We start from the raw sequence: 19,377 nt of genomic DNA, 5'->3' as shown, positions 1-19,377 counted from the left end.
CTAATAGCACAAATGACTTAAAGCCAAGCACCTGAGATCCTTTATATACTTTGTGTGTTTTCTTTCTTGACAGCTAAATTATGACAAGTGTGATGCATGACTTAAATAATGCCTCAGGCACAGCAGCAGTGTTTTTTTGCAGCAAATTGTATTTCAGAAGTAAGGAAACATGTGAAGGTCATTCATTTTTTCCTTATTATTTTTGTCAATTATGTGTATTGTTTTTGGTTCATTTACACCCTCAAGACCTTGGAACTGCATCGAGCCAATTTTCACCTTCTTATCTAAGGTATATATCCAGATTGTTTATGATGTTAACAAGATAGAAAGCTTCAATGTTTTCAAGCAGTAGCCAAGCGACATCAATATACGCAAAAAAAATAAAGAGAAAGGCATATGCAAGCTTCTTTTCTGAAACAGACATTATTTAGTTGAGAACAAAGTTGTAGGCACAGAGAAGTGAACACAATCTTCACATGGAGTCAAGTTTTTTCATGGATTCGTTTCCTTATGCACAATCCATCTTGGATAAATGAAAAATGATTTGCCACTGTCTGTGAGGCATGGAGATGAAATTTATGTAATTTTCAATTAGTTAAACAAATTATCATCAAGACTGCAATTATAATATAAAGCATCAAACGGCTGGGTGTTTTCACTATGATGAACCTAAACGGGGATGTATCATATCCTACGAAGAAAACACATACTAATATAGAAGGAAAACAACAGGAAAATAACAGGACAACTAGGAGACAGATGGCAATTTAGTTGGCAAATAAGAAAAAGAATTTGACATATAATTTGTAGGAGAAATTGGTCTCCCTAATGGATTCAGCTTCTTAGCTAGCTAATCTGTAGCAGAATAGCATTGGAGTCCAGACTGTCGACAGGTTTGGTGCTGTAGTCATTAGTTTTAAATCAGTAACCCTCTTATAAAGCATGAGGGTACAACTCCTAGCAGTGCTTGTGTTGACTACAGCTTCCAGAACAATATGACCCTTCGAGAACACATATTGCATGCAGAAAATAAAGACGGATGACATAAAAGAAACCAAGATTATCACCACTCATCATACTCAGCTATGGGTATGAATAAGAATTCTACAACAGAACCAAGATGGATAAAATAAAAGAAAATCGCATTCTGCAACAGAAAGAAAGCAACTTTTAAGAAAACTAGCAGAAAACATGCTGACAGCGCAGGCTCGTACAAACAACTGGGAACTGCTGCACATAATTCTTGGGGAATCAATTTGCAGTTAGCACCTGAACGTTTCCATAATTCCCTTCTCAGATTGGCCGTGGAACAAGAGCAACTGACTACACAATCTCACCATCAAAACACGCAGACAATTCACTCTCCTTGTGGGGTTAAAGTATATATTTCCATCCATATTTCTCAGAGGGGCTGAAAACTAAAAGGAAAATACATTGATATACTAAAGATGCAGTAAAAGGCCACCTCAAATGAGCACGCGATCCCAACTAACGCACACAAATTAGCCAACAAGCTCTGATCCCAAAATTGTAGCATGTCAAAACATAGGCCAAAGGAGCGCCTCTATGCGGAGCAGCATTGCTTCTTTGTATTGTCAACATTCGTAGCTGACACCTCAATGGTCTTCCCCTCTTTGATGCCTCCAGTAGGTCCTGGTGCAGGCTCCGAAGAGGACAGAGGTTTCTTACTGATGATTCGATATATTTCTGACAGGATCATCTGAAAGGCTTTCTCTACATTTGTGGCCTCAAGAGCAGAGGTCTCAATGAAGGACAGACCTTCCTTCTCAGCAAAGCTCTGTGCATCCTCTGTGGCAACTGCACGAAGGTGCTTAAGGTCGGTCTTGTTACCAATGAGCATAACCACAATGTTGGAGTCAGCATGGTCACGGAGCTCTTTAAGCCACCGGTTCACATTCTCGAAAGTTGTGGCCTTGGTCACATCATAGACTAGGAGGGCTCCCAGTGCGCCACGGTAGTAGGCACTGGTTATTGCCCTGTATCGCTCCTGGCCTGCTGTGTCCCATATCTGTACTTTTATTGTCCTTCCCTCTACCTAAACATTAGAAGAATAAATAAAACAAAATATTGGGACAAAATAGTTGGAGACAAACATATTTAATGTCAGCTTTGTTGTCATATTTTGCTGCTTATGACAAACTAAATAAACGATAGATTATATTATAAAGACAAAAGAAGAATTTGAATTGAGACCATAGAAATGAAATTTTGAACAAGGTGAGCTGAAGCTTTGTTCTACAGTCTTACATCAAACATTGTTAAGGATGCATTTGCATGTACATATTTTCTGAAATTACAAGTTATAATTCTATACAAATGGCCACATAATTGCTTGTAGCAAAAATCCATAATATACCTAGAAATAATTTACCTCCTAGAATATCTCAACTCTTAAAATTCAGAAATTTTAAATGATGCAAAAGGACAGCTCTTGAAATTCCAAAACATCCAAGTGCAACCTGAATGATAGAACAACCAGAAATCGTGAGTGTCATAGTGTCAGAATGTGAGGGATTTGTTGCATCATTCTTGGTTCCTTACCCTAGTTTGAAGAATCTCAATGATGGTTTTGTAAATTATGATCAGTCAAAGATGTTTCAAAACCTTGCCTTTTCCCACCATTATGATGCTTTTGGTCAATTTTTGGCAGACTAGGTCCATAGCTGCTCGTAAACGTCACCAACCAATGTATAGGGTCACCTAAAGACTCTTATTGTGAGTCAATATTGCTTCCAACTACTAAAAGCTCATTGGAGCAAGCAGTTTGATGAACAGAATGAACCCAATGTATTTGTTTCCATTTGAGAACAATCAGTTAACATCAAAAACTGATTCAAAAGATGGAAAAATCGACAGCTCTACAAAAAATAAGTCCTTCGGAAAAAACAATAAGCAACAAGAAAAAAATAAAGCAGATTTATATGAACATATTGAAACTTGTTTGGTTATCTTTGCAGATCATAAAATTTTTATATCAAATATTCTGACATACCCTAATGAAAATGTTCTCTGAAAAGCAGATAAATAATGCATAAACAAGTATTAATTTGAACATGAGATGAAGATGATCAAATCATGCATAAGCAAAGGAAGGAAGAGAAAATCGAAGCTTAGAAACAGTTCATCATGAATCCCCAAAACAGAAGTCTTGCAGGTTGAACGGAAAAAAAGTTTTCAGCTTAGTTGAGGGAAAAATCATGATGTTCATCTTTTGGAGTGAAGGAATATTGTCACAGGTTAAAATGGCTAAAGGCAAAGGGGTCCCAAATTGGTGACAGCTGTTCAACTAACAGATATTTGCGACTAATGCAAAGGAACTTATGTTTGTTTCAGCTGAAACTAATCATATACCTGCACAGATTGCTTCATACATAGGAACCAAATCTTGCTACTAATTTTTCAAAAACACTTCTACAGAAACTTCAAGCCAAAGCTGATCAATAGAGAGATGCATCAAAATGATATTGCTGTAATCTTTGATGATTTCACTCAATAATATGTCTGTATGATTTAGCAAAGCATCATTTGTTCAGAATTCAATGTCACACAAACTTAATTATTCTAATATTCTATTTCTCCCTAAATTTTTTTCATGGGACAAAACAATAGTGGAGCATATCTTGTCTTGATGTTAAATCAGTCTTCATTTTTGTTTGATCACATTTTGATTAAAAGTGAACCAATATATAACATTGATTATATTTCGGACCGTCGTCTTGTGAGAACATGAGTCTAGAAAGGAGTTTCATAGCTAGCACAAAGTAAAAGAGATCACGAAAACATAGACATCACCTGAAATTCTACAATTTGAATGCCCTATCATTACTTGACATAGAGAAGAAATTAGAATAAGTACAGGAAGTATAGTCTAGAACAGGGAATTATGACTTATAATGGAATTGGAAACTAGATAGCGTGCACATGCATTGTGCATGCAGATGGCAAGAATGAATCGTCATGCTAAATGCTAAGGATAAGCATCACATGAACACATCACTCTGGTTTACTTCTTGCTCTCTATTTTAAGGGTGGGGAGAAAGCAGACAAATGCACAGCCAGAAGTGGAAGTATATTTACTATATAAATACTGGAAAGGATCTTTGATCCAAAAGGACCATGGCCATTGATATTTCCTCCACATCACTCTTGGCTTACGTCTTGCTCTCTATTTTAAGGGCGGGGAGAAAGAAGATAAATGCACAGCAGTGGAACTATATTTATCACATAAATACTGGAAAAGATCTTTGATCCGAAAGGACCATGGCCATTGATATTTCCTCTCACATGCATTAGAGAAGCCAACTCTTGTAGTAAAAACTACACCAACGCCTCCAAACTGATCACCCATTAGAGGAAAACCCAGTTCTTAGCTAAGATAATCTTGTGCACAGCCTCTAATATCACTAAATAAAAATACTGGCATGACAAACTAACTAATTGCTAAACATTTGACGAGAAAAACTTTAGAGGACAAGGAGGGCCTAGAAATGAAGGCTTATTACTTATATTAGATTATCAATGGCAAATACATGCATATGTTATACATCAAGATTTGCAATCTCGGTAGCGGATCCCATAACAATACCATGTTGATATAGTGTCAAAAACACCCAGCACGGGGGTTGGTTTGGCATACCAGCACTCAGTACACTACCCATCCCGAGGATCAATTTGCTACCCATATTGTACGTTACGTCCAGTATAGGGTAGTATGTACAAGCATTGCAAACCTTGTTATACATTAATGCATATCCAAGAAGAAGAAACATTATGATCATATCAATGATGATTGTTAAGTTCTCAAATAGCTCCAGTGCTACTGTAACAAAGTTATTTCAATTAAAATAAGGACAATGACAATCAAATCTACAGTTAAGCCTCCTAAAAATCAGACCAAATAAAATGACAAGATAGATTGGTCCTTAATCAACCATTAGTCAAATGGACACATGCACTGTATATTCAATTGATGTTGGAAAAAGTAGGAAGTATCATAAGAAATAAACTTCTACAACGTGCATTTTTAAATAAAACATTTCACAATATAATTTATGTTATTAAGAGAAACAATAATTCTAATATTTATCTCATGCTGATTATATTTTTGTTAATTAGATACATCACAAGAAGTAAATGCAGTGCATAATGAGCACATAACGATAGTGACAGTCATGGTTCTGTACAATGTTTATTATGATAGCTTTGAGCACACCTCAAAATAGTAAGTACACAACGATTGCTATAAATTTGTTATGACAATTATAATAATGTTAAACAACAACCATGATGCCTATCAATTATTTAACCTAATAAAATGCATGAAATATAACATTTTCTATATTGATATATAAATAGAGTATATACGAAAACAATATTGATATACAAAAATATATAATTTATGTAATAATATTTATATACCCTCACGTCATGATGCTGCCTATATCAAGTATAATTATGCTGGCCTAATGATGCCCAATCTTTTAAAAGCAAATTTTAGAACAATAAATGTTACAATGTTATGATCGAGATACTTGTTTCAGACATGCATTTTATAAAATACTTTGACAACATATTCTTATATAACAACCATTGATTGTCTTCTATCATTGTAATAACAGCCATTAGATAATAGTAGTAGCAGTCATATTTAATTTTGATCATCTCATTATAAGAAAATATCACTTAAACTTGGAACTTAGTGCAACTTCAAAAAATATTACTTTTACACAGTCAAGTAAAGTCATTGTAATGGATTAACAAAGACAATTGATAATGACAGGATAACAGTTAAATATATTATTTTAATATATTAAGGTAGATTAGAAAAATTATTTTTTTTTGAAAGAACATTGCTTAAATCTACTATAAAGACACAAGAAAGATACACTAAGAAGAGGTGGAAATCCAATTTATATGTGATGTTACTTATTCCTGCAATCAGTTTGTTATTGGTATCCAAGAAATTTTGGGAAAAAAAGGACTTTCTGTGGCATCTGGCATGGAGTGGAGGAACGAGGTTTTAAATAATGTGTTATACTATTATAATGGACCCCACACCCATACTGCTTTTGAATGTTATAATGATTATAATGGCCATTATTTGCCTCGAAAGTAGCCATTCGGACTTTAATATTTAATAATAATTATTATAACAATTGTTATAATGATATTATAATAAAAAAGACAATAACAGAAAATTAACATCATTATCTTTCCCTTCACTTTCCATTGAATAAAAAAAAATTGGACTGTACTATCAACTCTAGACAAAAATTTGGTATAAAATTTTGAATATTGAAAAATAATATTTTATTTAAAAAAAGTATAGCGATCATTATTTATGTTATAACAAACCATTATAATGGTAAATAATATATTAAAATGGTTATGTTTTACTCATTAATGTGACAAGGGGTGGTCGAAACTGTAATAATGGCCATTGCAATGGTTATAATACCATTATTTTATACCTTGGGGAGAATGAAAAAGAAGGGAAATAAAAAGTTTAATAACTTGCAAATATAACTCAAAAAGACACTCAGCTAGTGTGTTGTATTCTCATTGTTCCCTTTGAATTAGCGCCATGAATTGTGCCACAAAATGAAGTGCAGTCGATGATGCAAACAGCCGCCATTTTTTTTAGTGTTTTTTATGGGTTACAACATCATTGTTCAGAAGAAAATAAAAAATTAAAATTAAAACCCCATCCAGACCAATTGCCTGGGAGAGGATAAAAGTATCATGAAGGGAAACGCCCTTCCCACTTTAAACTATGGGTATAAGATAGGCATGGATGGCTTCACTTCAGCACCAATTGTGATTGATGCATTAACTCTTGCATTGGGTCTCCTCATTCTTTTGAATAACATTAGTCCTCAACAGTCATTTGAAAAACTCTATCCTCTTAACCTCTAGAAGAAAGTCTTCAATATGTCAATCTCCCTGGGTTGATTTCGTTACACTTGAGCTGATAATATAGGCCTATACATCTCATATATACAACTTGAAAAGCAAATTCTTGACAAATGATAAAAATAATCATTGAGAAGTTGAAAGAATACACTAGATTTTCTTTCATTTTTTTGGTAGGTGGGATACAAAAAGGAACTTTGTATACCATGGCAAGTGCAAGGTCAATCATTTAGGCAGAATCAAGTTCGGGAATGAAATAAGTATAAGCCTTGAAGAAAAGGAAGCAAGCTACTTGAAGGAAGGGCTTTCAACTATTGACACTGAATAGACAATTGCATGATAAAGAAAAATGATGATGATGCTGTAATTTACATGTCCTTGGGTTGGAGTCCTTTTCTAGTTTGGAGCATTATGATCTCCTAAAGGTCCAATTCAGCCTTAACATGGATGTTTTCAGAAAGAAGTGAGGAACAAAATCTTATCAGCACAGAAATAAGTAGAACAATAGGAATCGATGGACAAAAGTGCCATATGATTATTTGTTTAAGACGGGGCGAGATTTCCCACCAGGTATTTCAATTTGTCATAACAGCAACTTATGAATAAATGTGAATATCCCTCCTTAACATCCAGACTACATCACCCACCAAATGAAAAAACCCAAAATAATATGTCTGGAGAATGTCTACCAAGGCAGCAGAGCATTTCATTCCCTGAACAACAAATTCTTGGGAGATAGGGAAAAATCCCCTCATGTTATAAGGTCCTGGTGAGATTCTTGAGGGGAAAAATAAACAGCTTTAATCTTTTGGAGCAATGTATCTTTTAGTCAATCCTCTAGTGTTATGAGGTCCATTCACAGCGTTCGCATGAAGACCTTGGACATTCATAAAAGAATATTTCATAGATTAAAACACTGTAAAGTAGCTACATATTTTTCTCGAAGAATATCACATTTTTTTGCTCCTTTTTATATAACTCAGACCGCTCGCACTATCAACTGTTTAAGCAAATTTTTCTATATTGAAACACTCTTGTATCTCCACTTATTCCACACACACACACACACACACATATATATCATACTACATCATATTATATCATACTTCCTGATTTAATTTTAATCTTCATCAAATGTTTAAGATAGCAAATAGCTATATAAAGATTTTATAGTTCCAAAAAAAAAGTAAGTGGTGTGCGTCTTCAGCATCCTTCCCGCGGAGGACACAATCATGATACCTTTACAATTTCCTATAAATTTGTTCACCATCAGTGTTGTATCTATACATTCTATGTACCTTTCTATAACCTTATATATTATAGACTACATCTGCCCACAAATTACATTTGCTTTATGAGCTACTAAATCAGCTCACCGTTTGTTGTGAATTCTACATGCTAAGTCATTAAAAGAGCACCCTTTGGAGACCAACAACCAAGCATCTTTTCTACCACAAATTTAGACTAGTTCTCCTTTGAGTGAAGTCCCACAAAATAGGAGGCATCTATTAGCATGGTTCTTAGAAATCTAGCATCTCAAGTATGCAAGGCACGGTGAATAACAACTTTACTTATGCTTATTTAACAAAGTTAGGGGATTCAAATGGTCAAACAACATTATGAAGACTCCCATGTTATTATTACAGGTAAGCCCTTTAATATATCGAAACCGGTAAGAATGGCATTGCAAATACATTGGTAAAGAGGTCAGAGGATAAAATAGTGAATAAACAGATCTTCCAATGTCATGAAACCACCTATTTGAAAGATCGGTGAAGTGAAAGACAATAGCACAAGCCATTGTTTCCATACTAATACATTTCAAATTTATCATTCACCATCCTTTGAGTTTATTCTCTCATCTTTGCGATTATTAACCACATCTCCAAAGATTCTTCATTTACACACCATAAATTATTTATAAAAGTAGATATAAATAAACAAAATAAGAAATTGACTTACTAGTAGAAGAATGTAAAAGGATATTGGTTTCACTTTGAAAGGGCATACCATATAGACTTCTTTCTCAAAATCTACCACTTTTATGGAATTCAAGAACATGACTGGAGGCCTTGAACTCATTGTCCTTTCCATATCAAAAAATAGTTAAATGAAGAATTAATGCATGAGAACCTAGGTGATTTAGTTTCAGCAGTCCTTTTGAAGTAATAGTTTCAACACCAGAATAGATGGAAGAAGGGTACAAGAATCTCAAAGGTTGTCAGATATAAGGTTGCTAGAAAAGGTCCAAACTTAGAATGCACTTAACTTGAACTCCATAAGTTGCAACCCAAGGGCAAACTTATTTGGAAGTTGAAGAGCTAATGATAAGAAACTTGCGACATCCTAAATTCATGTTATTGCATGGGTAACATTGTAAATGCGTATCAAGTGGTGGTGTTCGCCGTGTTAAATGCAGACCCATCCAAGAAGAGCTTGACAATATGCATACAGAAGGCATCATCTTATGTACTAAGCACATCAAATCGCAATTTCTAATTTCGGGGACAACAAGTTCTTTCATATCCAATTAACTTTCCATCAAATTGCATTCAGGAGAACAAAGCCAAGAAACAAGTAGGAAAAAAGCACCTTTTTTCCTTGGAAGATTAAAATCAGATCAATCATTCAATGCACCCGGAACAAAAAGAATTCACGAAACATTGACGATCCCTGATGTTCATATGAAACGGGTATGGAGAAATTACTCATAAATGCCCCCAAATTCAACAATAACCGAAACCCAAGGCCAATTACGAGAGCCAAAAGAAACCCCAATTAGAGAAATCGAAGAGAAATCCAGAGGCAAATCTCAGAAAAGAAATAAAAAGAGAAGAAAGAAGGGGGGGGGGGGGTGGTGGATTACTTTGAGGGTGCGGGTGGCGAATTCGACGCCGATGGTGGACTTGGAGTCGAGGAAGAACTCGTTGCGGGTGAAGCGGGAGAGGAGGTTGGATTTGCCCACCCCCGAGTCGCCGATCAGCACCACCTTGAACAGATAGTCGTACTCCTCCGCCGGCCCCAACCCTCGCCGCGCCATCGCTGCGATCTCTCTCTCTCTCTCTTCGTTGAGCTCCAAGAAAAGTCCTCAGCAGTAGTTCCGGATGACAGGTGATGATAGAGAGAGAGAGAGAGAGAGAGCATTTTTTATCATTCTAACGAACCGTGCTGGGGGTGCAAATATTCCTCGAAATGCCGACCAAGTCCATAGAAAGGTGACCTCATACAGCAATCATAGTTTTGTCGTCGTCGATTCCGTATAAAAATATATATATTTTTTTTAAAAGTCTTGGGGTGGCATTATTATTATTTTTTTTTACTACAACAGATAAATACACCTAAAAAGCCAAAAAATAACATGTCTCGAACTCGAAGTGCTCTAGACAACTCTCTTTTACTGACCCACAAAGCTCCTAGAGTAGTTAGCTACATACAAGGTCATCCAATCCGCAGCGATCCACTATCGTAACTCGAATATCCCTAAGCAAGAAGTGGCACCCATCTACACTACCGGTGCCCTTCTAGATCTAGCCAATCATCGTAGCTAAGTCATTCTCGATCAAGACTGCACTGGCCCGCAGAACATGCCGGGCTTGATATATACTAGCCCAAGCCGCCCTTAGCTCCATCCTCGGAACAGAGATATCAAAAATCTGGCATCCACTAATAACAACAACCCTAAAGTCCGAGCCTCTAATGACGAAACTCGCACCACCCCTCCTACCACCATCTAGTACGCATCCGTCGAAGTTGACCTTGAGAAAACTTGAAATTAGAGGCTCCTAAATAAAAAAAAAAATATCATCCGTGTTGTGGTATATATATCTTCAAACTATACAATTGGACTCGTCTATGGCATCAATACATTTTCTTGTTATCATTTTAACAACACCAAAAAAAAAAAAAAAAAAAGGTATAAAGACTTGCAATTGATTACTGATACGAGTTTTTCGAGAGATAACCTTGATTCTCATCAACTAGCGATGAGCTTGAGGTAGGCTTGATTTGACTATAATTAATCCAAGCTTGAATATGATCTATAGGCTCAAATTTAGCTGCAAACGTAGTTTTTTCTCCTTTTTGGCTTTTTTTGACAAAAGCACTCAACCTGATCACATGCAATTAGTAAAGTTTAAAATTGGCACGTGCGCGCGCATGTATGAGTTTTTACAGAAACTACTTATAATGAATACTGATGGAGGAGATGGAAATGAGTTCATAACCCATTCCAATAGATGGTCATGGTTTTTGAACAACCGAGTAGCTATCGATTTGGAAATTTTTAAGAGAGGTTTTTGTTTGAAAAAGAGAAGGTGGAAAAGAGATGCAATTACAAACACCATATATCAATAATGTTATTACAAAGTTCTGATTTCACTGTAACATTATTGATATATGGTGTTTCTTCTTTGTCATCTCGTATCTACTTTAGTTTCATCTTTCCTTTTCAATTCTAACGCATTCTCTCTCTCTCCCCCTCCCCTTTTTGTACAGAGGTTATATTACTCTACAGCCCGAAGAGGCATATATCAAAAAATCATGAAGCAGAAGTTCATCTCTTTAGCACTTCATGCTCGGAAATAAAATTCATAGCCTAATTAGCTAACCAAACTCCAACGCATTCCATCCATACCACACTACCATATGGTCTCACTCTGAACTAATGGACCTTGTGCTTATTTTCTTATGCATTCTTATGAATGTTATTATTTTTATTTTCAATTTGAGATTTGTCTCCCCTAATATAGTATAGTATAATATAATATAATGTAATATAATATAATATGGTGCTATTACTCACATCGAAGAACTCATCAAAGAAAATATATAGTTCAAACTCAACCATCTTTTTTTAAAAAATAATAAATCTTATTTAAGATCTAGACCAGATCCCCAGGTTCGAAGATCACATACCGAGCCTAGCTAGGCTAAAACCAGTGCGAGTTACTAGTTGACCTGACCCATTTGCAACCTTATTCACCCGAAACACAATTTACGACTAGAAACTCCTTGTGTCCCTTTCTAATTTTCAAGAAGAATTGAATTAAACATGAGGTCAGAGAGAGAAAACCACATGGAAGTTGGCATAGGTCAAAATAAATTCCCTCCATTTTTTTAGGTCCTTTCCTCGTACATCGCATGAAACTACTCCTCACTTCCATCAAAAGATTCAAAACCCATCTTACTCTTCTTGTCTCTCGCATCCATAGAGACTAGTTGCTAGTTTTGCTGAAGTTCCAGGCCGGCGAGCTGCTCTATGTTCATGGGGTACGCCACATCAGTGCCGCCACTGAAGGCTTTCTTTGCCAATATGACGTTCACAGCTGCCGTTGGGTGGAAGGCATCCCAAAACACATACTTATTTCTATCAGAGCATGGAGTCTGGAAAGGAAGGCAGGTGATCTGCCCACTGTTGCGTCCGATGCCGCAGCACCCACGGTCAATCACGCTAAATCCTACAAAATTAAGAAAAAATATATATATATAAATTAATTTACAGCTATAACAATTCAGGACCTCACTTAAAAAGACTAGCTGGAAGGTATTATTTGGGTTACTTGATCCTGTTTTCTGTATAAATACCCAAGATCTACGAAGCAAATAACTAAATTTAAAGTTCTAATCTACTATCTTGAATTTACCCCTCGCTTTCACTTCTTTAGCTGCATCTTTTCTTCTTTATATTTGCTGCCATTTGGAGGAGTTTTGTTGTTTCATTATCTCCAATGGAATGTGAGTGAGGCTTTCCCCGACTCTTTCTCTCACTCTTTTCTTTGTTTTTTTCTAAAAAAATCTTCTAATCATTACATACAGCATTTTAGTTATGGTTGCCCATTTTAAAATAAAATCATGTACATATATATAAGATTACTAAAATATTTTCAGCCTATTTTGAAGGAAGAATGAAAGCTTGGGCTAATCTCATTATGGAAGGATTTAAGGAAAACTAAAAGAGCAGACAATCAACAGAAGCCAGTGACACTCAAATGGAAGCAGTTACCATAAGATGTGGGATGGATGAGGATATCCCTGATCATCCCGAAGTTATCAATGTATATGAACTTGGCACCAGGGAGATTTGCATTGAGGTTGTCAACCATTGACTTGACCTTGTTGTTGAAGGGAATCAGAAGATTATCAACTTCAGGCGAGCAATGACTCGAAGGATTTTGTGCAAGGATGCTTGGAATACAGGCCATGGATCCTACTCCAGCGATCACAAACCTCCGAGCTCCAACGTTGTATAAGCTCTACATGAAAACAAAACATTATTATTAGTTTTTTATTTTTTTGAGAAGATGGGTTTTCCAATAGATTCATTTCATGAGGTCACTAAATGATTACAAGCTGAACTAAAGTAGAACTGGGCAAACCAGAAAACACAACATGTTTAGTATATTAAAATTATCGATGTTTTCGCTGTGCAGTGAAGCTTCCCTTAAATCAGACTCTTCCTCTCTTGTTAATCTTCTTCAGAGAAGGCATGGTGCAATAACTAACGCCATTAAGAAATTGAAAGGTTGATGCTAAGACTGAAATTAACTATACATTAATTCAAGCAGTCAATTCAAAGCTCTCTCTTTATTGGCCGCATTTTGGCATGGTACTCATGAATCAAGAACATGAGCTTGGAGCCTCATGAATCAAAGTTGGGCGATCAATAAATTGAGTCCTTGTACTTACTGTCCTTACAAGATTTCAAGGTTGGCAAGCCATTTCATGGCTACTAATCCAACGTAAAACAATGGCCGGTGTGAGAAACCAACTTACAGCGAGCTGGCGGGAGTACTGCCGGACCAGAAGCTCAGCAAACTGCTCGGCATTGTACACGTTCCGTGTATTATAGTTTGGCATCAGATAGTTGTTTAGGTAGTCATTGCTCCCCATTCCCACAAAGAAGATGCAGCGAGCTATGGCTTTGGCAACATGATCAGCGCCTAAGTTGCCGGTGATCCGATCGAGCGTCGACTCGAAGTTCCTGATCTGCTGATTGAATGGTATCCTCCCCACCTGCATCGCCAAGTTTTTTGATGAACCATCAGAGAGACATCAGTGATGACAAAGTGTCATCTGACATGCAAGAAAGCTACGTAGTTAGATGCATGGTTCTCTCAGGGATCAAGACTAGCTACTGTAGAGGGACTTACAAAGTTTCTTCCGGTGATGTCTAAAATTCCAGCAGCAGCCGAGGCATAGTTAACACCATGAAGGAGGTCTTCACCAGAAGCTTGGGAGTAAGGTGGAATAAGAGGTAGTCCAAGGAGAACGGCTGCAAGAGAAGATATAGGGTAAGTTAATAATTTGATGGTGTCATATACTATACTGATGGTAGTTTAGAGCTGAGGAACAATTAATACGCAGGTGGGTTTCACCACACATTCATGGCAATGCCAGATGAATTGGCAGATATATAGATTAAAAATAACAGGAGAAATACATGAATATACTGGCGCACACTGAAAACACCATAAGTGCATGGAGTGAATGATGAACAGGGTGGACAATAAATGGAGTCCAGGAAAAGTATTATATGCCTGGAATTGAAGTTGAAAAATTGGTGGATATTAGAGAGTATTAAGCATAAACTCATCATATTTCTTACTGGCTTAGGCTGCTTGTGGTCTTCATTTGTTCTCCATAAATCAACCTTAGACATGAACCATGGAGGATTAAAAGAAAAATGTTCCAACAAGATCAACTTTAAATAAACAAAAGTAATTAAATACCACACATAAATACAATGTGATGAAAGAGATCTCAGTGAATTTGATACAAAAATCTAAGGCACATATATATATATATATATATATATAAGAGTTTAGTATTTTGTGAAAAATATTTAATCTCGATACTTCATCAAAATCTAAAATAGTTAGGAAGTAGTTTAGTCTAGCGAATATTGATAATAAAACAAGTTTGATCGCTAGTTAATGATTAAAATAGGAAAGCTGGTTCCATCATGCATGAAATTTCAAATTAAACAGTCGGATGGGCTTCCTCCGAATTTTGCACCCAAGCTGTTTGAAACCATCCTTCTCTCAGGTAGTAGACAACCCAAGGGTGTCAAAAAACTCGCAGAGCTCCACCCAAACCCCCACCACCACCCATGGCTTCCACATGTATGCTTTGATATCAACTCTCGTAAACCCATGCAGGCATGTTCCTGTGAATGGTGCGGTCGTACTGAAGGCAAGCCAAGTCACAACCAAGAAAGGCAAGAGAAGGGTCGAGGACTCGCCTATCTCATCCACAATGGTGTAGCCATTGGAGAACCTCCCGGTCGGCCCGCCGGCAAAGTCGATGCCATAAGGGTAGTAGTTTGCCTTGGCAAAGGAGGGGATGTTGTTGTTGTTGCCGTTGTCAATGAGGGAGTCTCCAAACACGAACATTGCCGGCACCAATTCCCTTCGGCCATTGCCACCATCTCGTGCAACTGGTCCTACTGCTTCCTGAGCTATGGAAAAATTAGAAACTATCGATAAAGCTAGGAGGACATGGAAGAAGAATATGAAGAGCATTGGGTAGCTAAACGTTGCCATCTGAACGAGATACAAGGTGGGGAAGGAAAGGAGATGGGTTGATATAGAATGGGAAAGTTGAGAAGGGTGGAGGGTGGTTAGAGTGGTATCAATGCACCTTACCTGTGCTCTTGCAGAGGAGTAAATGAGCATGTGGGATGGAGTGCAGAGAAGGCAGAGAACCGTGGTATTTTGGGTATTTTGCTGGAAAAAAGAAAATTCTATGACAGGACCGTGACTAGAGTACCTCCCATTAAGATCTCTTGGCTCTTGCAAATTCTTAGCAAAAAGTTTGCAGTTAGTTCTGAGGAAGACGGATGGGTTTTAGAAATAAGTCAGATTTTCTTCTAGTTTTTTGATATCATTGGTAAACTTTCTTGTCAATTTCTTTGAAAGTGAACCGTTGGCAGGTTCCAAGAAAGAGGTAAGGTTCTTAAATGCTGGTGGAGGAGTGGACTTAGAGGTTTCAAACTAAAAGAAAGTTTCATAGGCTTGCAAGTTTTAGCCTCCAGAGTGGAACTTAGTCAGAGCTTGTTTTTTAAAAAAATTAGGAAATCTCATCTAGATTCTTCTTTGACCTGACGAATCTTTCATGCACTTGGCTTGGCTCCTAGATGATCCTCATCTCATGGATCAATGCTAGGGTAACTCAAAAATGTTACTCAGGCGTTTTGATACCAATCACCTTGCTTCATTAAAATGGAACACGACACTAATTCAAAGGAGCAATGAGAATACGCTCCCCTAGCTGGGTGACTTTGGGAGTGATTTTTTTGAGTTATCTCAATAAGATGCTGGACTATCTACATAATCTCCTTCCTTTTGATTCAGATTTTAAATATTGAAGACTAATGTAAAAATTTTGAGTAACAAAAAGAGCGAAATGGATGAAGCCTATAGAAATCAGAAAATAAAATATCAAAAATTTTGAAAAAAGACTAATGAAATCTTTAAAATCCCCATTTTTTTTGGTAAAACAAATGATTTAAATTAATCAAATTTAAATACATCTATAGGAATCAGAAAATAAAATATCAAAAAACCGAATAGAAAAACTCATAATATAGATCTTATAAAATTTATATCATCCAATCAATTGCACTACTAACTTTTTTATAAATATATCACACCTCAATTAATAGCAGTGAGGGCATCATTTACCAACAATCCTATACAAATGGATGAAGTCTTCTATGAATAGGAGGTGGATCAAAAAACTATCCGATAAATGTCATAAAATCTCTCTAAATAAATCTATGAAATATTTAATAAATATATACCATAATTTAAATCTTTCCAAGCTATAATATTTTTTTTATTAAAACTATAGTATAAAAAAAAAATAAAAATTGCTTGCAGCTAATAGTGTACTACTAGTACTTTGTATAATAAAATTTACTCCACTAAAAGCCTTTTTTTCATTACATCCTCCTTTGAAAAAAAAATAGAGATTTTTTTTTTTGGTTAAGGCAGATAAATTATACCTGCCGAGTATGGATGCATCCAATAAAATTAAAAAATAAAATACTTCGAAGTGCCAGGGGTAACTCTTCATTATCAGTCCATATGGTCTATCGGAATGACTGGCTACATAAGCAACCATCCAATCTACAATTTTATTAGCTTTTCGGAAAACATGCAGGCATGTAAGGTCGCTCTATTCCTCATCATTATAGTGAAATACTTTTGATGTAGTTTTGAAATATTTTATTTTTTAATTTTATTACATGCATTGGTAGTTTGGTACCAGATTTGATAAAAGAAAAAAAAAAAAAAAAGAGGGGGGGGGGGGGGGGGGGGGAATGGTTGACCGGGTCCCCCTCCTAAATATTTTCACGCGGGAGCTGCCAGTTGTCAGAGCTGAGTCATCGTGGCAGCAGAGACATGGCACATGAAGTGATTTATGAGCTCCTGTTGAAAACTGGTTGCAAGTCAAACAGAATTCAATCGGCAATCGAGTCAAAGGACAAGCGGACTCGTGGGGCCCGCCGTTGTGGTGGGTCCATGGATGACCCCAAAACTTTTTCGTAGCACTATTTCTACAAAATGCGAATCCAAATTTATTGACCTCTTCTTATAATTGAGCAAGGTTTTGATTTAAAGCCACTTTCATTTTCCATGGATTCCTGTTGACAACAAGTCCAAATTGGTTGTGCAATAAATTTCATATAACATAGAGAAGATAGTGGCTTTATCAGGATAAATTAATTTATGTGCACGTAGAAAAAAAATTATTTTAATTTATTTTATTTACTAACTCCATCGTTAATCAATCAGGTATTGCACCCGCTTTTGCTTAAAAAAAAAGAAAAAAGAGAAGGTGTAGATTTTGTGATCAGGAGTCATGACTTACAGATTATTGCTGTGGATGGGGCAATGGATAGATGGGATGACATCTATAGGGGCGGAGCTCGGGGCAGCATGAAAAGACATCTCCTACACGAGACAGAGGCTGAGGGCGGAACGTATCATCCTCGAGGGAAACTCGGCCACGATGATCGACTGAATACGTGAGGAGGGGCAGATGGGCATGAGAGTCCTCTACTCGGTGACATTCGGCGAATGGTGAGAGAATGCAGTGCTTTTCAGGCAGTGTATGTACATCAGGAGGCAAACAGGGCTGCCAACTCAGCCACCTCTTATGCAGTATAGCACTCCGGAGGGGTCTTATGGATAGACCACGAAGTCCCTCCTTCACGGTTATACCAGATTTTTGCTCTTGATTCTTTTGATTGTACCTATCCTAGATTAGGATGAGCAGCTGTTGTACCAAAAAAAAATGCCATAAAATAAAGATGCAAGCCGGATGTTTTGTGGAGGAAAAAAAATAAACTAGTGATCATTTACACTTTTAATATCTAATGTTTAGATTTTTTTGCTATTTTTCTCTTAACTTTTAAATATTAGAAATAACTGTGGCTATTACATTGTGCTCCATCAAATTGGAAAATTGTAAGTGTACCCTACTTTTCAAAATAGTATGTCATGAAGCAATCCATAGACAAATTTTCTAGCACGCTGAAATTACCAATTCATCTCAAATTATCAAATGGATTTTAGTCTTTTTCTTTTTGTTAGAGTTGTGCAGTGCTAAAAGCCACTTGCATATAAATTGTAAATATTGATTGGATAAGGTCAAGATGGGAGTGATGATTAGGCTGTCTAACATGATAACCATCATGGTGGCATAATATCCATAATAGAATAGCAACATGGTCAAGTATATATGTGAGGATCCAGACAATAACTTGAAAGATTTTTGAAAATATTTTTTTACAAAATTATTATGATTAATAATTAATTATTTCAAAAAATGTGCACTAATAGCTTTTATAAAAAAGATATCTAATATGATCTAGGATTCTAATGAACCATGATATCATATGATTAAGAATTTCATAGTGCAATGATCATATAAAGACACCATAACAATGTGGTACTAAATTGTAGGATATAGCTTGTGAGGGAGGCTAACCAATTTCATCCTACTCATCATGAAGTTTATTTATGCGTTATGGACTTTATATCTCCATGTTAGATCATCTTGCTAATGTGCGATTAAAATAGACATGAAGGAGTAGGTCATTGGTGACCATGAACTTGTATTGGTATCTTCCAAAAATGCATCCGGCATATGTCATCTATTTTTAGATTGATTGTGATGTAATTTTGATTGATGTTTCTCTAACAAATTGGATCAAGAAAAATCTGAATTTGATTAGAGAAGAAATTGGGCTAGAGAATTAATCCGGATACATTGGATTTGGATGTGTTAGGTCAAGTAAGACTAAGCCCTGAGTTAACCCCATCAGATGCTTGGATAGGGAATGCAAATATCAACTTCAAAATCATCATGATGGAAACATATATTTCTTTCTATAACGTTTATTTATGTGAAAATATCATAAGCAAAGATACTAGAATT

At 36.2% G+C, this 19,377-nt stretch overlaps 2 protein-coding genes across 2 annotated transcripts; both read right to left on the bottom strand.

The window, feature by feature from the left end:
- Window positions 1–1,045: 1,045 nt before the first annotated feature.
- LOC103706107 (ras-related protein RABA2a-like) lies at window positions 1,046–10,087 on the bottom strand. The gene is made up of 2 exons (XM_008790113.4): window positions 9,800–10,087; window positions 1,046–2,056 (listed from the first exon to the last, which is right to left on the bottom strand). Exons 1-2 carry the CDS (start codon window positions 9,971–9,973, stop codon window positions 1,565–1,567), a joined length of 666 nt encoding a protein of 221 aa, XP_008788335.2. The 5' UTR covers window positions 9,974–10,087; the 3' UTR covers window positions 1,046–1,564.
- Window positions 10,088–11,925: 1,838 nt separating this feature from the next.
- On the bottom strand, window positions 11,926–15,505 carry LOC103706106 (GDSL esterase/lipase At1g71691-like). Its single transcript, XM_008790112.4, has 5 exons — window positions 15,173–15,505; window positions 14,082–14,203; window positions 13,705–13,944; window positions 12,935–13,184; window positions 11,926–12,389 (listed from the first exon to the last, which is right to left on the bottom strand). Exons 1-5 carry the CDS (start codon window positions 15,471–15,473, stop codon window positions 12,154–12,156), a joined length of 1,149 nt encoding a protein of 382 aa, XP_008788334.4. The 5' UTR covers window positions 15,474–15,505; the 3' UTR covers window positions 11,926–12,153.
- Between the last annotated feature and the right edge of the window lie 3,872 nt (window positions 15,506–19,377).

The sequence above is a fragment of the Phoenix dactylifera genome, chromosome 2 (assembly GCF_051530095.1).
Source record: "Phoenix dactylifera cultivar Ajwa chromosome 2, Ajwa_hap1_PhDact_Kaust_v1.1, whole genome shotgun sequence".
NCBI lineage: Eukaryota > Viridiplantae > Streptophyta > Magnoliopsida > Arecales > Arecaceae > Phoenix > Phoenix dactylifera.
The sequence above is the reverse complement of the archived record's forward strand: the minus strand, read 5'-3'. Positions and strand labels throughout refer to the sequence as shown.

What these genes read in the sequence shown, in the direction of transcription:
- LOC103706107 (XM_008790113.4), bottom strand. Translation starts at nt 9,973, where the DNA reads ATGGCGCGGCGAGGGTTGGGGCCGGCGGAGGAGTACGACTATCTGTTC. An exon ending in TCGCCACCCGCACCCTCAAA is followed by an intron (nt 2,057 to 9,799) that starts GTAATCCACCAC and finishes TCTAATGTTTAG; the next exon opens with GTAGAGGGAAGGACAATAAA.
- LOC103706106 (XM_008790112.4), bottom strand. Translation starts at nt 15,473, where the DNA reads ATGGCAACGTTTAGCTACCCAATGCTCTTCATATTCTTCTTCCATGTC. An exon ending in CACCATTGTGGATGAGATAG is followed by an intron (nt 14,204 to 15,172) that starts GCGAGTCCTCGA and finishes CTTCTCTTGCAG; the next exon opens with CCGTTCTCCTTGGACTACCT. An exon ending in CATCCATCCCACATCTTATG is followed by an intron (nt 12,390 to 12,934) that starts GTAACTGCTTCC and finishes TTAATTTTGTAG; the next exon opens with GATTTAGCGTGATTGACCGT.